The sequence below is a fragment of the Salmo trutta genome, chromosome 4, assembly GCF_901001165.1.
Source record: "Salmo trutta chromosome 4, fSalTru1.1, whole genome shotgun sequence".
NCBI classification, from domain to species: domain Eukaryota; kingdom Metazoa; phylum Chordata; class Actinopteri; order Salmoniformes; family Salmonidae; genus Salmo; species Salmo trutta.
The window spans coordinates 51075181-51096451 of record NC_042960.1 but is presented as its reverse complement, the minus strand read 5'-3'; the positions used below and the strand labels follow the sequence as shown (position 1 = coordinate 51096451).

The 21271-nt window shown below is 43.0% G+C and overlaps 1 protein-coding gene across 1 annotated transcript; it reads left to right on the top strand.

Moving 5' to 3' along the window:
* Positions 1 to 2366: 2366 nt before the first annotated feature.
* LOC115192546 (MAP kinase-interacting serine/threonine-protein kinase 2) lies at positions 2367 to 19326 on the top strand. Its single transcript, XM_029751173.1, has 14 exons — positions 2367 to 2890; positions 3470 to 3679; positions 4156 to 4240; positions 4381 to 4482; positions 4587 to 4684; positions 6842 to 6921; positions 7143 to 7216; positions 7539 to 7643; positions 8035 to 8090; positions 8581 to 8676; positions 15221 to 15415; positions 15616 to 15780; positions 15927 to 15967; positions 16111 to 19326. Exons 2-14 carry the CDS (start codon positions 3629 to 3631, stop codon positions 16373 to 16375), a joined length of 1413 nt encoding a protein of 470 aa, XP_029607033.1. The 5' UTR covers positions 2367 to 2890; positions 3470 to 3628; the 3' UTR covers positions 16376 to 19326.
* Positions 19327 to 21271: the final 1945 nt, after the last annotated feature.

Sequence of the window (21271 nt, the reverse complement as noted above, 5' to 3'; positions counted from 1 at the left end):
TTGAAGTTGGTCTGGAACAAAGCAGCACGTATCGCACTTAAATGAACACAATGGGAAAGTGTCAGTAATATGCATGTCAGTCTCTCCTGGCTCAAAGTTGAGGAGAGATTGACTGCATCACTATTGGTATTTGTGCAAGGTATTGATGTGTTGAAGGTACCGAACTGTCTGTTCAAGCAGTTGACACACAGTTCGGACAATCATTGGTACAACACAAAACATGCAACCGGAAGGTCTCTTCACAGTGCCGAGGTCCAGAACAGAGGCTGGGAAACGCACAGTATTAAATAGAGCTATGACTACGTGGAACTCTCTGCCACCCCAGGTAACTCAAGATAGCAATAAAACAAGTTTTAAAAAAACTGATAAAAGAACACCTTAGTGCACAAAGGGGACTGTAAAGAGACAGACATTTTATATATATTGTATTGTAATTTGCACTGTATTATATATTAGACCTAAATAGTATGTGTATGTAGTGATATGTAGGCTATGTGTGATGTTTTGAATGTATGTATTTCAGTCTGACTAATAATGTTCTGTACTATGTATTGTCATGTTTCATGTGGACCACAGGAAGAGTAGCTGATGCTTTTGCAACGGCTAATGGGGATCCTAAAAAATACCAAATTAATTTGTATGACTGTAGAACACAAAGTGCGATATAAATGCAATCCATTGTTATTGTCATCCTGTAAGCCACACCTCCTGAACTCAGCCAATCTGTGAACAGGCAGAAATATCCCCTCTAAAAGAATACCTACACTAGAATGTTGTTATTGATTTTGAAACTCATTCATGTCCACTGAGGAATGAGGCTGCTACTGTTACCCTGTAGAAAAAGTTCCCTCCTCAGCCCCATGGTTTGTTTTCCAACCTAACTTGGGATTGTGTCATGTGGTCCTGGCCCTATTGAGTAGCAGCCAAGCCTTTTGCGTAATGTTCGCTGCAGTTTAAGGCCAAAGTTTATGGGCCAAAATACACTGAGGGCCCAGGGAGAGGAAAGAAGAGAGAAAACACAGTCACACAAGATGTTCCTCCCCTCATAAAGAAGCTGTAAAGGGAATTTCAAGGTGAAACAAAAAGGAGAGCAGTCGTTGGTAAAGTCAAACAAAAATCAACCTGGTTTAATACAAGTTGCAACAGGGAGACAACCTCCAGCATGGGAGCATAGAAAAATGTCTAACGAGCCATCTCTGAGCAGGCCATGATATCACATACATTCTGTAAACACATTTCAAAAGACATAACACAAGGAAGTGAACCACAGTCTCACAGAATACAATAATAACACGTGTGTCCTCAGAACTGGTACCTTTAGACTGGCACCAACACCATCAGCAGATAGAACTGTCCATAACATTCAAGTCTAGTGACCATCAACCTTGCACAAACAGAATCATGTGTATTACAGAAAGAAAAAGTATATTACAATGTGTTAATAATCACTTAACTGAATATGAACTTCACTCATCTTAAATGTCCCATTACACAAGCCCTACAAGGAAACTAGCACAAAGCATGCTTCTCATGGCAACTTTACAGTTGGTAACAAATAGGTAAACAATAGAAAGAACATTACCTACAAGTATGGGTCATGGCAATAATTCAACATATTTTGCACAACCATTGAATTTGAACATATCAAATATTTTTTGTGTAGTATATGTAATTGATCATTTTTTAGAACTTGCTCAAGCTTGTTTTAAACATTGTGAGACAGCAATCCATTGCACATGACCAAAATAAATGGAATCACTCTTTTACTCATTGTGTCAATGTTGCTTAGGCTTAACTTGCTCTTTAAGCAACAGGAAAGATAACTCATTTGAAAATCCTCATCGAGAGTTATTTCATTATCACTGCTGTGAGAGAACATTGATTGGCTGCGTATCCCCTCCTCAGCAGTTTCTGAAATGTGTCGATACTAAGTCACGACTCACAAGATAGCATTGTACTTGGTGAAGACAAATATCACATGAATACACATTAGACATGGCAAAATGTATAGAATTGCAAGAAAATGAACTTTGAAAGTGCTAAACTTTCTCTGCATCTGTGACAAAATGTGTAGAATTGCAGGAAATAAACATGATCGGTGTGAACAGTTTTAGTCATGAACAGTTCTTGTGCCCATAAAAACAGAAGTGGGATGTTCCCCAATGCTGGAAGGGGGGGGGGGGGGGGGGGGCTTGTGTGAAAATATTTGGGATACCCTGTTTTAAATAATCCCACTCCTCACCAAAAATTAAAAAACGTTCCTAAACAACACTTGCACTTGACCCCTCCTTCTAGCTCTGACTTTTCTGATAACTACTTTATTGAGGAAATTAGTACTTACTATGCCTGTGATGTGTGGTTGTCCCACCTAGCTATTTTAAGAATAATGTACTAACTGTAAATTGCCCTGGATAAGTGTCTGCTAAATTACTAAAACGTAAAAAATGAAAGCAATCCACTTTCGCCAAGTTCCATTTATGTCCCCTGTCCCTTCTCCTAAAACCAATCACTCAGATTTCATATAACTAGTAATATCAGATCTGTGAAGGGTGAAGGAGACGAGACGGTGTTAGGAAAGAAGGAAGATATATGAACTGAATTTGAATCAGACCTGTAAAATACACACGTCACCCCAGCCCATGTGATAAACTGTCGGTTGCTGTGTTTCGGGGGCGAGTACTCAAGTGACTGGATTATTCGAGAAATGGGCGGAGACAATGTGAAATTATAAATGCTTGTTGGGCTGCGATTCGTTCTACCTTCCACACACTCTCGTTCTACCTTCCACACACTCACGATCTGGCAAGTCCTCGACCATCGCTGCGGCTTTAATGAAAGCAGTGTGTCAAACAACGGTGTTTACGCTGGAGCTCTGAAAAAAGACAAGAGGGTAAGTTCAACGTAGTTTGTCGATAAGAGGCTAGTTACTTTTGCTTAACGTGCTTTGTGCTCGGCGTTAATCGAAATGAATGCTTCTGGCGGTGGTTTATTGACAGCGTTAGCATAGCTACAGTAACAGTTAACGTTAGCTATCTGGCTAGCCAAGGCGATCAATTGACTTAAAATGTCATTCCATATTGCTTCACGCTTATTTTTTTTGTCGGTTGACGTTGGTAATTCATTATGAGTAGGATAATGATGTAATTGATTGATTTTTAAGTAGCTAGTTGACTAACTGCGTATTCGTGTTACTGTGCAGTGATCCAGCAGTGTCCAGTGTGCACATACGCAGCCAGTGTTTTCTTCTAGTCTGACTAGTGTGTTCAATTAACGTGTTTTGATGTCAGACAACGGGCCATGCTGCGATACTTGTGAACTATTTTGAAATGTAATATTAAGCTCTTCGGTCAAGTATCGGAGTATTCTTAAATTGTTTCACCGCATATTTATCTTGGTGTATGGCCTAGGCTATTATTGACCACTATTCCCGATTGTTGTCTAACGTTATGTTATACTTTTTTTTTAACAGTGCTCTGGTTAAGCGCTGCATCATCTTGACCAGAGAACGCAGGGATCATTTGCTTCAGTCTCTGAAGAAACATTTTGTTTCGGGAGAGGGTACAATTTGATAGTACTTACATGCTGCAGCCGCCATCAGACCTTCATAATAATCTTTAATCGAAGCAAAATGGTGCAAAATAAGATCACCGAAGTCACTGGATTCCATCGCTCTTTCAAGGTGAGTTAACGTTACGGTCTCTATTAGGTTGCGTTTGTTACAAGATAGAGAAGTGGAACTAGGCTACATCTTGCAATATTTAACTACATCCGTCTATATTTAATGACATCAGTCTTCACATTTGGGTGAAACACGTGTCCTTGCCACCAATGTTCACAAGTGCAAATATGGGTAATGACAGTTGTCTAGGGAACAGGTCTACTTGGACAACGTTAAATGGCACAACAGATTGAGTGAAATTTGGTTCAGATGCTGTTATTGGATATGAAGCCTTGGTACAAGTGGGCAGTGCATAGAATATTTCACTGGACACGTATCAGCTGTGAAATTCTAAAATTGATTCCAATATTGTAGTGGATGCCATGAGACCATGGCCGCTGGAGCTAATGGGTTGATCATTTTATCATACAGTTTTATGGGTCATTTTGAATGCTGAACTGTTATTCGTTGAAATTCACACATCTGTTCTCATGTAGGGCCAAAATCCCTTTGCGGGTGATGAATTCACAAATGGTTCCCTCCTTAATTCAGACTTCAATTTTGATTCGTCAAATAGACATGGTAAGTGTGTTCCTTATTTTTTTTTACTGTACACTTAATCCAAGAGGCTAATGTCAGCATCCTGGGACACCAACTCAGTAGTAGCATTTCCTATGTTAAGTAGCACCCTAGTATTAATACAGGTTTTTGTGATTGTGTAGATATTACCTCCAGCAAGCCTATTGACATCCCTGATGCCAAGAAGAGAAATAAGAAGAAAAAGCGTTGCAGGGCAACTGACAGCTTCTCTGGCCGATTTGAGGGTGAGACATTTTCTTATCTCATCTAAAGGACAGATTCTCTAGATTATGGTACAAAATATTTTATCTATCTGGTGAATTGTTTTAACATACATTTGTCCCACCAGATGTCTACAGCCTGCAGTCAGAGGTTCTTGGAGAGGGGGCTTATGCAAGAGTACAGACCTGCATCAACCTCATCACCAATAAAGAATATGCTGTGAAGGTAAGATGTTTCTCATGCTGCACAAGTTCTCTGAAAAGGAACCCCAATATAATTTGTGTGCCTGAACATGTTATTGTCTTGAGTGGTTTGTTTCAAATTTGGATGAGGATGTTTTTTTAGGAATGGTTGAAAGCTCTCCCAGGATGTTTTGACCCTCAGAGGATAATGTTTGACGTGTGTCACACTTCTGACAAGGGCCTGTGACTGCTGTCATCTTAAATTTCACTTCCTTGCTGCCTTGGCATATGATCAATATGGAGATAACTGCACGGTCACCTGATCATTAGACACACTGGGAGGAATTGCTATGGAAATGTAGACCCTGAATCAATTTAATGGTTTTAGTGGTATAACCTATAGATACACTTGAGGGTGTGGACTACATCGATGTCCTCTCTGGCATCTAAATTTGTAGCATGTACTCTTGGAAACTTGTTTGGGACATTGTTCAGTTCCCTAGACAGATGTCGTCATGTTTGTTCTGTTCAGCCCTTTGAAACGGATGTCTGAGGCTCTCACTCAGTGTTGTGCTGCTGCTGTAGTTTTATGGGCACTGGGGGCCTAGCTACTGCTAGCACAGAAACTTCCCCTCACTGTTTTTCTGACTCTGTCAGCCAATCCGAGCCAGCGGAAGGCTACATCCACCCCCTCTCTTTTCTCTCATTTGTCAGCCAGGCTCCTAGTGGTGAGAACATTGTGTACTGGCAGCAGTGCCAAAACATGTTAAGGGTTGTGACCTAGGGTGTTTACTTTTTTTTGTTCCTCTAGAACTTTTTTTTTTACAAAAAAAGGGATGTAGATTGTAAAATGTTTTGAATTCCTGTGCCTTGCTGCTTTTCCTGTCTTTCTGCCTTGAGCAAATACATGTTGTGAAATTCAATTTTGGCAGTTTTTCATTTTGCAGAAGTGTTGAAAGATTTTAGTTTGTTCCATATTTTGTATGGATTCCTTGTATACTGCTGCAAGACTGTTACTTTTGCATCCAGTATATTAATATTTGTTCCCTTTCTAATAAACATACTGGTGTTAAGTAGTTTACAATAGAGGAATCCTTTGAGGAGAATTCTAGGGTGGGGTGTGGGAGAACCAATGACTCGAGGTCAGTTGGGTCTAGGAGGGGACTTCAACTGCCCAGATGTCCTTGCCAGCCACCCCTCCCCCTCTCGACAGCTAGAAGGGGGGCGGGGCTCCTGGTGTTGCAATCCCAACAAAATCCAAAGCTGCAGGAAAACAAAGGGGCCTGCCTGGCTGCATCCTGGGGTCCTGCATAAGGAGTGCTCCTGGGTGTTCATACATCTGATTTACAAACCTGCAGTATGACTCAATGGGGCCCTCCTAAAGCCATGCTGCAGGGATTTATAGCCCCTGGAGGTGATGGGTGACAGTTTGAAACAGGACAGTAAAACCCCCACAGCCCTCCAAGGACAAAGGGTGCCCACCCCCACAGCGTTAGCTCTTCATTTAGCTATCAATTTTTCCATTATCAGTTAATCGATACTGGTGTCTGCTGTGCTACATGTAGGCTACTCGTTGGAGGTTGTGATCAGGAGAAAGTTACTGGTTGGGTGTGGACTCTGTTTAGAACAGTGCCTAGGCTTTGGGAACACACAGGCCCCTAATCCTAGACACTCATTGTGCTCTGACCCGGTGGGGTTCAATGGCAGCCCTAATCCAGCTAGCAGGAAGAGCATCACGTACACCCTCAGACAATGAGAGGGGGTGGCTGGAAAATTCAGGCCTTTGCTTTTGGTGTCAGCAGTCTCCCTTGGCTGTGCAACAAGCTGGGCTGCCAGGCAGCGACCCATAGCAGCACTAGAACTATATTTAGTCGTTGCTCTATTGTCAATACAACTCTTTGAGAACCCTTTGCCTTGTAATTTCATGGTGCAAGCATGGAAGGTTGGAATATGGTATACATATGTAAACAACATTTAGAGGTGTGGGGCCTTGATTCTCCACCCGTTGGCTCTCTGGGTGGGTAGGCACTTGGCAGACCCCAGAAGTAGGTTAACCCTTCATCCTAACTGTGCCTGAAGGTGAGAAAAGTGAACCTAAGGGCACAACGGTATATTTACAGTCCTTACACAGTATATTAATAGGATGTTATACATGTCATTTTTACCCCAGCGGCCCTTAACCCAGACTTCTCCATTCCAGATTATTGAGAAGAGACCCGGTCACAGCCGCAGTCGCGTCTTCAGGGAGGTGGAGATGCTGTATCAGTGCCAGGGTCACAGGTAAGATTACTGCTTAGACACCCAACCACAGTGACTTCTGAAGAATAGATTTGTGGAAAGCAGCTTACCTCATTAGACCTTCATGGCACTGTAAATGAGCAATGCCCTGCGCATAGTCTTTTATAGTTATTCAATAAATAAATTCCTTGACTGACAAATCTTTTTAAGTAATGACTGTCGTGTGATTAGTTGTGACCAGTGTCCTGTTTCCTTCACTGCAGAAACATCCTCGAGCTGGTGGAGTTCTTTGAGGAGGAAGACAAGTTTTACTTGGTGTTTGAAATGCTGAGAGGAGGTGAGTGCTTCTAACAGGGTTTAAAAGTAATATGCACCATTTCCTTCTGCATGCTTCACATATTGAATTTCTTAGTGCATCTTAATTAGGGTGGCAAAATTCCTGCAGCTTTCTATAAATTCCCTGGTTTTCCAGAAATCCCGTTTAGAGGATTCCTGGAATAAGGAGGAAATCTGGTATCATGCAACCAGGATTTCTGGAAAACCTTGGAATTTATTGATAGTTACCGGAATTAAGCAACCCTAATCTTAATATAGGCACTCTTAATACAAGCCAATGTGATAGGGTTGAGCAGGGTAATAAGTGTGGTGTTAACCTGCAGGTACAGTCCTGGCTCACATCCACAGGAGACTACACTTCAGCGAGCAGGAAGCCTGCGTTGTGGTGCAGGACATCGCCAGCGCTCTGGATTTCCTGCATAACAAAGGTAAGTCTGCTACAACCGGGTTGAGCCACATACCAGGCTTGCCTGGCAGGCCAAGGGGGTGGATGGGGATTCGTATGGGGACTGGGAAGGGCCTGGCGATGGGCTGGCTGGCATTTATCATGAGGGCTTTACAATGCAACTCTAGCTGATCTGGTTTCAGCAGATAAAAGGCCCGGCCCACTTTAAACTACTTCTGGGTAGAATAACAAATGGTTCAAAGGTCTCGCGTGTTCCCTCAACACCTGGGCTGTTAAGTCAAAGCCATGGTTCCCATGTGATCCCTAGCAGTGGCCCAGGCTGGTCATTTGACACATGCTAAAACACATGCCCACCCCTTCTGTCTATTGTCTAATTATACATGCATCAGAATGACTGCTTTTCATTTTTACAGGAATGGCACATAGAGATCTGAAGCCGGAGAACATCTTATGTGAGCATGCGGACAAAGTACGTTTCCATTTACAGGTGTCTGATTTGTAGATATCTGTAGCCACTGGCGTATTGGCCACTCTAATCTGGAGTTGAAGTATGATTACGCAATAAGGCCTGGGGGGGGGGTGGTATATGGCCAATATACCACAGGTAATGGCTGTTCTTAATGCCTGGTGCAACGCAGTGCCTGTACACAGCCCTTAGCCGTGGTATATTGGCCATATATCACAAACCCTTGAGGTGCCTTACTGCTATAAACTGTTTACCAATGTAATTAGAGCAGTAAAAATAACTGGTCATACCGTGGTATATGAAATACCACGGCTGTCAGCCAATCAGCATTCAGGGCTCGATCCACCCAGTTTGATTGGCCATAAATCGCCTTCTGTCATCACACTCAATGGAGCCGTAGACCACAACCAGCACCCTAGTCAACAATGTTTTGAGAAACAGCAGAATTGTTTTTTAACATTTCTAAAACGTGCCCATTTCCCTTCCTTTGTAGATCTCACCTGTGAAGATCTGTGACTTTGACCTGGGTAGTGGGATCAAGCTAAACAGCGACAGCTCTCCCATCTCCACCCCAGAGCTCCTCACTCCAGTAAGTCTGTCTACTACACTCTGTTCAGCCAGTCCATTTTTGACTCCATGTAAAAATAGGCCTGTGGCAATGCTTTGGGCAGGAAACAGAAATTCTATGAAAAGCAGAGGTGGTGTGAATATTGGCATGTGGCACAGCAAAGCCCCAGTGAGGGCTTTCTTGTGCCTTTGTCTGAGGCAGGGTGGTTTTACAATTCTGCTCCCTATGTAGATTGTCTTGCCTGTACGGTATTGGACAAGCCCAGGTGGTGTCACTTGCAGGAAGCCCTCTCATTGGGAACCAGGGAGAAAGTGTGCTGGTATCTAAGGCCAAGGACAAAGTTAACTGTCGGCTGGTTTCATTGTAATGATGGGGATTGACTCTCAGCCCGTGTATAAACACATGCTCCTATCTGGCAGCTCCTATGCTTAGATATCTGAAGTACTTATCAGCGCCATTCAGATTCCTAAAAGTCTAATGTCCACATCCTGTTACTTATCAGTGGAAATGGTGAGGCACATGGGGCTAGGCTATGATGGGTTAAGCCAAAGTTTCATTAAAAATAAAAACTGCCTTTAAACCCTGACCGGCACAATGTTACTAGAATGCTTCAAATGTAAAGGGCACCCATCCCATTCTGTGCCTCTCCTGTCAGGGAGATGTATGTGAGCAGGTGACCCAGATGACCAGGCTAGTTAGAGGGAGAAATGTAGGAGGTGGGGGATTTTGCATTGTAACCTGACCTAGCTTGGGTAGCCTGTTGGCAGGCCAGCCCTGGCCTGGACTATTTGTGGGTATTCTAGTTTGGCCCATGTTGGAGACAGACAGGGTGGTGTGAGCACTGAGTGGTCTCCCCCTCTGTGATCTTGGGTCTCAGCTCTCAGGGCAGTCTGAGGATAGCCTTGTCTGCATCTCCCCCCCGTCCTCAACAGACTGGTCTTTGTTATCAGAGATTGACCTGGCCCTGGGTCAGACTGACGGACCTCTTTGAATAAAGGCATTTTGTCATTCCTGTGTAAAGAACTAGATATAATATCCTTGAGGCAAGGCTACAGGGAATAGATTGCATGTTTGCGCAGACCGCGAGGCCAAACCATGCTACAGTATGTGGAAGTGGTTGAATGAGAAGCTTATTTTCCTTAACAGTAATTGGAACGAGACCATGTCTCCCGTCACTGATCCTCTGCTACATTCCCCTGGTAGCACTTGAGCTGTAACATGCAGAAACCAAAATAACATTGCTGCCCACCCTCTGGTCTCTGCTCTTGCACTGTAATCTCCACCCACTTTCTCACCACATTTGTGCAAGCCTGCATTTCTCTTTGTATTCATAACACAAAAGCCCCATGTCTAACGGTTGTTCTAGATAAATTGCCCTTGTGCCTACTAGCAACTGTGCTTTGATTGGTTGAGCCAGGGGGAGAGGGAAGGAGTGCGGGGGAGTGGTGTATGTACCCAGCACTGCTCATGCGCCTCTCCCTTGTTTTTCCTAGTCTCTGTTCAGGCCAATCTTATCTGATTTCTTTCCTGACATACTTTTTCCCTTTTCCCCACATGCCTGCACTTAGTGTGTTATTCCCCAATGTTTCATAGTATTTACAGATGTCATGTGCTTGAGTAAACTGAATTTGAAAGAAAGGGCTGCCCCCCCCCCCCCCCAAAAAAAACCTTGGTCAACCAAAACCCATCCTGTTCTTTCCACCAATCAATTGGTCGAAATGTTTAAACGTATTTTTCTGTGTTAATAAAAACTACATATGCACTGAGCTTGTCTGCTGCTTTAAGCACACTGATTAAATAATTAAGACACACAAATGACTCGCGCTTGATGTTCACTGTTAAATAAAATGACAGCCTGTGACTGGCACATGTTTAAAGAAATGTGATGTGTGGATGACATTGTAGTTAAACTACTGGAGGTCAGGAAAAAGGAGGGTAAAGGCTCAGGTGTTGTGAGCATTGTGCCAAACAGTTGCTGTTAGATTACAATATTTTTTTCCTGACCATTTGGAACAATTTAAATACTGAAGTGTACCAGAGTCTGTTCTAACAAATGTATAAAGCCTATATTACAGCAGACTAAACAGTTTCATGCATTTTTGAATTGCGGTTTATTTATTGTTTAGACTAATTATTCAAGTCTCCCTTTAGTTTCATTTAAAAAAATGCTTGATTGCATTTCAAAGAATGATTGATTCAGTAGCCTATTTATTTGATAAAAAAATTGGTCTAAGTAAGTTGAGGTATTAAGACTAAACAGGACACACTCTTAGGCCTACAGCTTGATGGTGGTTATAGAAGGATAGTACACAAAGCCTATTAATGATAACATGATGTATTATAATTGTAACAATAAGGAGATCAAGAAAAAGGGTGGTATAGGAGCAAGTGCTGCATGTATGTGTTATGAGGTGATGTTAGAATATAATATTTTTCTGCCTGTTTGGAACTGGGTTAACACTTAATTATAACTACCATTCTGTTCTAACAAAACAAATTGTAAGGGAAGGGCTGTTTCCGAATTGTCATCCCAATATCTTGGTTAACTTGGCTATTGTGCACATAGCAACACAGGGAAAGGTGCCAATTTTACGGCGCACTGAAGATTGTTTCAGAAAGTGCATTTGATATAAAATATTAGATTTCTGTTGCATCATAATTTGAAATACTATAACATATAATATTTCAGTATCATGTCTTAGAGTGGACTGTGCCATCCCCTTGGCCTCCGCAATGGAATAGTCCACTGAGAAAGGCACGAATCAGACAAGTCCTGTGCACCATGAGGTTTATTTTTATAAAGGAAAAAGATCTCGACTAACTGGTCAGTCCTATAGAAAGCACACTTATGCAATGTGGTTACTGTACTTGTAGCGTTTGAGCCTTAAGGGGGTTTACTTTCAGGGAATGGTCTCTGTTCTGAGAATCATGTTCAAGTGGTTTCCTGAAGTTAGTGGTGTAATCAGGTCTGCATGAGGCTGTGTGCAGCAGTGTACATACAGGCATGTGGTGCACCTTGAAGCTTCAATGGAACTTTTTGGGCTTCCTGACCAAACTCGCACGTGAGTTATAGATTTGTCATTCTCATTGAAAGCAAGTCTTAGAGGCGGTAGATCTGTTCTGTGCTCTATTTCTATGCTCCCTGTTTTCTGTCTTGATTTTGTACACCAGCTGAAATTCAATAGCGGTTTAGCTAGTACAATGCTTATTTTGTCAAACTGAAATTAGGGCAACTTATTTTAACAAACTGGAAATGGGGCAGGAATTCTGTTTACTGCAGCTTTAAGGGGAATTGACAGGACTTTTCAGACATTTGTCAGGCGCTGAGGTGCTAATGAAAGACCAGTGCCTCTTTCTGTAAGCTGTCAAGCAAAGGCAGCTGTGTTATGAGTTGACTGGTCATATGGTTAGGAAAGCTCCAGGTTGCGGTGATTTCTGTCAACAAATCCTCAATGTCGGCTGATTAGCCACCATCTGTCACCGCAGGAAGGATTAAAGAGTCGAAGACTGCAAGTCTTCAATAGTATTGCACCAGCAGGATGATTTGTCTGCTGCTCTACACATCAGTTGATCAGAGCTCCCTCACCGTGTCCCCTGTTGCTGTCCCATAGCCTTGTCATAGGCTGGCTAGCTCAGGCTACTGGGCTTAGCCATGTTTTTGAAGCGTGCTCTGAAACACGAGTACTCTTTTGATTATCAAACTCCCATTCCTCCTCAAGCACCTTGGTGGACATATATTTTGTTCCATGTTGCTAGGCAGGGCAAGCCCATTTTGCTGAGTTCTGATATCATCAAAATCAATTGCACTGTTTTTGGACTCATTCAGTATTTTCTTTAACTTGATTTAAGTACAATACCATTGTTAATGTTCAATTTATATTCCTAAAACTTAAGTTGAAAATGATGCGGTCACTGCTTCCTTTAATAAATGGCCCAATGTCAACAGTTTAACTTTGTCCAATTCAATAACCAATCAACGAGCACCTTGCACACTTACCAAAAACCCTGTTTTGACTAGTGGCAAATCACTAAGCACATTTTTCAAAATAGTTTTTTAGTGGAAATCGGGTTGTACACGCTTTTGAAACTAACACAAAAAAAAAAAAACTTTTTACAACCTACAGGAGATGGTGAGCTACATTTTAGTGACGTATTTTGAGTTGGGGTCGCATTTGCGCAATGCAAATGGTCTGGATAGTCATTTGTTCAGGAGCCTTAAGGCTTGGGGGTAGAGGCTATTTAGAAGCCTCGTGGACCTAGACTTTACGCTCAACTACCGCTTGCAGTGTGGTAGCAGAGAAGTCTGACTTGGGTGGCAGGAGTCTTTGACAATTCTTAGGGCCTTCCTCTGACACTGCCTGGTATATAGGTCCTGGATGGCAGGAAGCTTGGCCCCAGTGATTTACTGGGCCGTTCGCACTACCCTCTGTAGTGCCTTGCGGTCGGAGGCCGAGCAGTTGCCATACCAAGCAGTGATGCTCTCGATGGTGCAGCTGTAGAACCTTTTGAGGATCTGATGACTGTTTGTGAATGTTGACCTGTAAAGGTTTTACTCACATTGGCTGCGGTGAGCGCGATCAGTCTTCCGTTACAGCTGGTGCTCTCATGCATGTATCAGTGTTATTTCCCTCAAAGCGAGCATAGAAGTAGTTTAGCTCGTGCCACTGGGCAGCTCTTGGCTTTGCTTCCCTTTGTAATCAAATCAAATGTATTTATATAGCCCTTCGTATATCAGCTGAAATCTCAAAGTGCTGTACAGAAAACCAGCCTAAAACCCCAAACAGCAAGCAATGCATGTGAAAGAAGCACAGTAGCTAGGAAAACTCCCTAGGAAAAACTCCCTAGAAAGGCCAAAAACCTAGGAAGAAACCTAGAGAGGAACCAGGCTATGAGGGGTGGCCAGTCCTCTTCTGGCTGTGCCGGGTGGATATTATAACAGAACATGGTCAAGATGTTAAAATGTTCATAAATGACCAGCATGGTCAAATAATAATAATCCGAGTAGTTGTCGAGGGTGCAACAAGCACGTCCGGTGAACAGGTCAGGGTTCCGTAGCCGCAGGCAGGACAGTTGAAACTGGAGCAGCAGCATGGCATTTGTAGTCTAATGGTTTGCAGGCCCTGCCACATCCGAGTGTCGCAGCCGGTGTAGTATGACTCGATTTTAGTCCTGTATTTACGCTTTGCCTGTTGATGGTTCGGAGAGCATAGCGGGATTTCTTAAGCTTCCGGGTTAGGGTCCCGCTCCTTGAAAGCGGCAGCTCTAGCCTTTAGCTCAGTGCGGATGCTGCCTGTAATCCATGGCTTCTAGTTGGGATATGTACATACGGTCACTGTTGGAACGACATCATCGATGCACTTATTGATGAAGCCGAAGGCGGATGTGGTGTACTCAATGCCATTGGAATATGTTCCGGGATTCCGCCAGTCTGCTAGCATAACAGTCCTGTAGCTTAGCATCTGCTTCATCTGACAAGAGGCTAGCTGTGTGCAAACAGACCCCTCTCCTCGGACCGAGGAAAGGGATTTTTTTTTTAAGTAAAAGGAACACAAGTCTGCTTCAAACCACCCCCACAAACCTGAGCTGTTCAGAGCCCTGGTGCTGTAGCAGGCTCTCATTCATAACATGTTTGATTTTTACCAGAGGCTGCTTGGGTCTCCTTCAACCAGAGCACTTGTCATGATATAACACTCCTGATTTAAGTGCATCCTTGATACCTCTGCTGACCTGAGCTCTGGGTTTAGTTTCTGTGGTCTGGTCATTCTAACATCACAGATTGAATCTGTTTTTTCAGAAATGTTTTTGACTAGTTCCTTAAGGTTAAGCAGAGTTTTAGCCTTACTGGAACTAAAACTAGAATCTTTCAAACACCTGCATTTTCCCAGCGGTTGTTCAGTTTCTCTGAAAGTAAACTAAAGAGAAGCTCATTTGATGAGTAGGGCAAGCCAGCTCCTAAGGAATGTCTTTGTTCTCCTGTACTGCAAAAACCAGCAGTGACCCACATCTCTTCACCGTGTTTTGGAAAGTATTAACCCCATTTGGTAATTTGTTTGTTGGCGTTATGCAACTGCTTTCTTGGACGCCGCCCGCCCCCCCCGCCCGCCTGGCAATTGTCTTTTCCTAGCTCGGTGTTTGACCTAGTTTCACATCCTACGCAGGCAATCATGCTGACCCTGTAGCCTGTTCAGTCAGTCCAGTGTGAGCTTTAAGTGCTAAGAACAGGCTGTCGCACAGGGCCCTAGTCATCACTCACTGCCCTACCCTACCTAGATCATTGAACATGTTCTCCATGCCTCAAATTTTCCACAGAACAGATGTTTTGGAAAGCAGGGGCACTTAAAGGACTCCATCAGTGTGGATAATCCTTCCCACTAGTGAAGAATGCCGCTGTCCAAAATTTTTTTATTGTTCAGGGACATTGGACAGCATAGACACTTCCTTTTCACTGTTGTACCCACAGCATTACACTTGGCTCTGTTTAACCGCAGCAGTAGCCTCAAGTGGGGTGTTGACTGCTCCCAGCCCAGAGCTAACTAACCCCGCTGTGTCGGTCTGTTTCCTGCAGTGTGGCTCGGCAGAGTACATGGCCCCTGAAGTGGTGGAGGCCTTCAGTGAGGAGGCCACCAACTATGACAAGCGCTGTGACCTGTGGAGCCTGGGGGTCATCCTCTACATCCTGCTGAGCGGCTACCCGCCCTTTGTGGGCCGCTGTGGCAGCGACTGTGGCTGGGATATGGGAGAACCCTGCCACACATGCCAGGTAAGAAAGGCAAGGCCACCTCTGGCTGACCTAGATTCTCTCATTTGTTTAATGTGCTTTCCAGAAACTGTCCTGTTTAGGGGAAGTATAAGTCATATTCCTAGGTGCACATTAACAAGACACTGACATGCACACAATTGTGAAATTCAAGCTCTGAGTTTCCTTACTATGTGATGGTAATGAAAGCTCTTTATCCCTAGAACATGTTGTTTGAGAGTATCCAGGAAGGGAAGTATGAGTTTCCAGAGAAGGACTGGGCTCACATCTCCTCAAGTGCCAAAGACCTGATCTCCAAACTTCTTGTTAGAGATGCCAAGAACCGCCTGAGTGCTGGCCAGGTTTTGCAGCACCCCTGGGTGCAGGGGGTAAGTCGTCACCCCCCCCCCCCCCCCCCCCCCACACACACTCCTTTAACTATACGTACATTTCAGTGTGTAGAATGGGTGGGCTTTCTTTTTCATCTAACCACCTGCTAAAACAGATTTTTTTTAATTTATTTTTATTTTTTTAGGGATTCTCTGACACACTGCCAACATCCATCCTACCTCAAAGGTGAGTTAATCTTTGAGTCCCTGAGGGATATGGGCTATGTTCTTTAGTATAGTGTATCCTCATCACTTCCATTATAGGAAAGTACAACTAGTGTAACTAATGTCAACTTCTGCATTGTTTGGTTGCTCCTTCTACCCTTTCAGGAACAGTGCCAAGGACCTGACGTTCTTTGCTGGCAAGGCAGTGGCCATGAACCGGCAGCTGGCTGAGCAGGCTGTGATGGCGGAGCAGCAGCAGCTTGACGAGGCTCCCACTGTCATCACAGCCAGCTCCACTTCCATGCACCTCTCCCCTCCATCCAACGCCAAGCTGGCCAAGCGCAGGCAGAGCCTGCTAAAGACTGGGCCTGTCTCTGCCTCCGAGCTCTGCCAGCTCCTCGCCCCCCTCGTCATCACGTCATCTGCCTGAATCACCGCCTTTGACCATCCCATCTCACTAATTCAGATCTCCAGATGACCGCTCAGCCTGGCCCCTGCCTCACCCTGGCCCCAACTCGACCACACTTACTGACTGCAGGCATGTCCCCCTCTTTAACAGGAGAGACCGCTGCCATGCCTGGCTCCTAAAGTATATTTCAGAGCGCATTGATGCAGAGCCAGCAGCCCAAACGCAGCGCATCTCCACGTATGAGTTCTCTATTAATTGAAATGTGACGGCAGTTGGAGAAATGGCTTTAGCTGCGCTGAGAATTAGAAAAGTACAACACTGCTGTGTACACTTTGGACTCTGTTAAATGCTTCACTGCCTTCTGCCCCATAGCAGCACTTGTAAAGCACATTAGCCAGGGCCTGCATATATGGCATGTCCAGGCTGAGGGGCTGCTGGGCCTTCTAGGGACTTTGGGAGGGGGGGGGCTCTTCAAGCACTTTTCTTTTGAGTGTATGGCAGAATGGTTGAACCAAGCTCAGACACCAAAGGACTACCTGTTGTGCTGCTTCCACATGTTACAACTGGATCCACTGTGAATGAAGTTTATCTGGAATGTTCTCCATGTCTGAATGTCCCATCAGCAGATGCATACACGCTGACGCAATGGCCAATATGAAGGGTTTTACATGTGGAGGTATTCAGTGGAAAGAGTTCAGAAGGCTGGAAGCCAATGCTGCCAGTGTCTGGTGCAGTCCATTGTTTGGATAAATTCCTCTTCAACTGAGCCTCCTCTGTAGAAGGTCTAAGCCCACAGTACAAAAGGTTGTGGCTGTGCCCATGAGCCTCTAGTACCAGAGAATGTATCTATAACCAGCCCTTATTACGCTACAATGCCTACCAATGCAGTTTCATAGATGAAATGAATTATGCCAAACTACCAATTGCCATGCATCATTCAATTTTCATCTAGTTTTCTGATATCGGCGAATTCCTCCTGAATTTCTACAATAATAGGGGTTGAATTAAATGTTGTGCCTGCCTCTGCAAAAGTTGCTTTATGCACTAACCTGAAGTTCTTGGCACATGCAACTCATTTGATACCAGAACATGAACTGGGTTGGCCTGATGCTACCCTCAAACATGGAGCAGAAAAATTGCAAATTTGGTTCCCCATGCCAAAGCTTCCCATGCCAAATTGGGTACTAAGTGTTGTCGTCAAACCATAAGATGTATTAATGTAAACATCTTTAAAGTTATTTGACTGCTGTGTAAAGTAATTATGCCATGGCTGTCATAATAATCTGTCTAGTTTAGCGGTGTTAGAAACGCTAATTTTAGCCGATGTGACTTGGCTAATGTATTTGGATTTGTTCAGGGTTTAATCAGGCTTTTCGGTTAAGAGGTTAACAAGCTATTGACCTCTAATATGACACCCTCAATGATTCCAAACTGCATCACAAGTGCAAAACCTCTTCTTGGAGAAATCATTTGCATTAAATATGGTGAAGGAGACAATGGAACAGTCTAAAAATGGAATGGCATTCCAGAAAAGTCTTCCGAGGACATGTAGCTGTATTAATGAGTTATTTAAAAAGTTAGCTATTTTATGTTTAACTCCATGTTAATGTTTAACTGTGCCACTTTTTTTTTTTACATATGTTTTTAAGCTTTTATTTTTTTTATGTCAACCTCATGCAGGTGCTGTTCAATTGTTCAGGTGGAACACCAGATGTTCCTTTTTTAAGATTCCTTTTTTAAAGTGTGATGGGGAAGTTTCTTTTTCTTTTTATCTGGAGCTAAATTAATGCCCAGTGAATGTTCTTTTAATGTTATTTTGTAATGCGAAAGTGTTGGCTACAATCTGTTTAGAAATAAGTTTGGCTGTTAGGAAGTTGAAAAATTATATTACAGTGATGGGTTCTCAAGACACTGTAGCCAATGCCAAAGAGGCTAAAAGTCATAAACAAGTGACAATGTGCGTGTTCTCATCACCAAGGAGTACAATGACTAAACTCATGAATGTCAATGTAGTGTTACCACCGCTGCAGTTTGGTAATCTTGGAAGAAATGGCTCCCTTACTGTCAAAAGGCCCATTATGCTGATTCATGGGACACTGATTGTAATCTTTTTAAAAACCTTTCTACCAATGTATGTTTCTGGGGTTTTATGTCTTATAGTAAGACTTACTTGAATTTGTGTGCAGCTGTTCTTTGTTTGGGGAAACTAACTTGCTATCAAGAATCTGAACAAAAGCATTAAGCTGCGTAAGGCATTTTTGGGGGTTGTGAAAATGCCTATTCAATAGAGTTTCTGCCTTTTACTTTTTTCCCCAGACAAGTGTCTCCCTATTCTTTTTTTTTTTTTTTTTTTTTTTTTTTTTTTTTTTTTTTTTTTTTTTTTTTAGGATTGTGATTCTCCGAAATGCACAGATGTTGTACTTACATCTACGGCGTGTTCTTAGTCATAACCATTTCTACTTTTGCCCAATGCAGTAGTTTTGGACGGCCTTTTATTTGGGGAGAATCGATAGAAGCAATCCCTTAATTTTTTACATTGCAAGATCATTTTGAAACAATGTGTAAAATGAGACAGACGTTCAACTGGAGTCATAATCCACTTCCCCACTATTTGAATGGCGCCCACAGGCAATGCATTAAAGATTTTAACAATAACATTGGAACGTTTTGTATAACTATTTCAGTTTGAGGGAGGTAACGTAAATGTTTTTCTACGTGGTTCTCTACTCAAGCCTTCTCTTCGGAGTTGTTGCCACTTGTTTTTAATTCTGTATTCTGTCCCAGCCCAAAATATATATAATTTTTTTTTTTTTTTTTTTTTTTTTTACAAATCATACTTATGAGACAAACATTGAATTGAAATAAGCACTTTACTGTAACATGGGACTGATTTGCAGTTCACGCAAAGAAACATGACTTGCAGAATTTTTTTAATTTTTTTTTCTAAATACAATAAATTGCTTTGAACATAAGTATTCTCCACTTATTTTTCTGTTATTTGTCTTAGGAATGGTTAGAAGCCTTGGGGCCAGTTCAAGTATGTAACTGCTGAACCAATCCAACATGTTTTCACTTGTTAACTGGCACAATCACCATAGTTTTACTCTGCCAGTTCATCGCTTGGCCAAGGCTTAAGTCTTGATGATCTATTCTACTGTAAATGGCTCTCGGATACAAAGCCGAGTAAAGGACACATCATGGTCTTTGCTTGGGGGCAGTTAAGTAATATTTACTATCAACCTAGTCACCTGTAATTGGTTTGGTCCGGAGTCGGTGTTAAGGATTCATGACTGTCTATATATACACACACGGCAAGTGATGCAACTCGCTGCAAGCGTTGCCACCGCGTTTCCCCAGGAGATCTGGCAGTGTTGCTTATCAACCCAGGGGCTGGGGACACTGAATGCCTGCTAATACTCGGTACACTAGTCATATGCTCAATCTGATACTGTAATTATCCATTTGCTCAACAGAATGTAGAAAAGGAATGTCAACTTGGGTCGTATATCTTATTAAATAAGATGCACTACTAACCGATTGCGCAAACATCACCAGGGATTTCAAGGAAATTATGCAATATTATTTTGCTTGGCGAGGAGTTCTGGCTCGGTACGCCAGTGTCAGAGCATTGCTAAAATCATGAGTCTTCCCCCTACTGTTGACTTTATAAAACTCCAGCTCACCTAAAAATATTGCACACAATCAAATGGGTATTTATTTGATATGTGGGTCAAACCTAAGAGCAAACCTGTGGTGCAAAATACTTCTCCCTTCAGGACTGTGGTTAGGCTGTGGGAGTTCTGGTGTTACTCATTTCTGAGGATGTTGATGACACCGGCTCCACAGGGACATCCTTGGAAGCTGCTGGAGGGTGTCTCTTGTCCAGGTTTTTGGCCACAGCCTCGAACCTCAAATGCCTACAGAGTCCATTATCAGTTTTGGGTAACCCCAGTTCTTGTGAGCTTTCTTTTTCCTCACATTGCCCTCTAAAGCCTCTTTCTGTTCGTCAGTCAGAAATGGCATGTCGCTCGTCAGTACCTCAATGTCATACTTGGGCTTTGGGAAAACCATGCTGGGATCCATTTTTGGTGCCTTGGGTATGAGGGCATTAAGAGATTTCTGCACCACCAGAGGCAGACCACAGAGGTGTTGGATTTTTTTGCGTTTGATGTGGAACTCTAGCTTGTCTCTCTTTTCTTTGCTGATAAGTGCCTTAGAACAATTCAATTCAAACTCTACCTCTGCCACTTCCTTAGGCTGAGGAGTTTCTTTGGGTGTGATTAGTTCCATGGACTTGCTGAAGATGGTAGGTGCTCCCAATCCATTTGCCAAATGCTTCTGTTTCAGGTTCATCTCAAGAAGTTTTATGGATTCCTTTCTCATGAATAAAATATTTTTCACTCTGGGTATAGGGATGCGCATACCTTGTCCGACTAGCTTCTTTACCAACCTCTTCGGAGGAACCCTTCCCTGTGGCATAGACAATCTGATTTCCAGGCACTTGCTCTTCAGTTCTATTTCAAATTTGGTCCTGGGATAAGCTGTGCTAACTTCCAACGCATCAGGTTGAGTGGCTGTATCTAAGACAAGAACGCTGCTACATACACTTTCCTCAGTAGAATAATCATCAGACTCACTTAATGCTGCAGAGAGGGATTTGTCCCCCTCTGTTTCTTGTCCCGGTGATGTTACTGTTATTGGCCCTATCTCATTCTGAAGTTGTTGGCAGGTGATCAGAGGCTGGGAAATTGTTTCAGTGTTACTGTCTACAATCAGATTTCCGTTGTCCATACTCTTATATCTTTGACAATTAGCGCCTTCTGAACGAAAGGCTTTTATATACTTCAAAGCAAGCTTGGGAAGAGCCCACTGCTTTTTTATCACTTTATGCTTCACATGACACTCAAGTCTATTTCT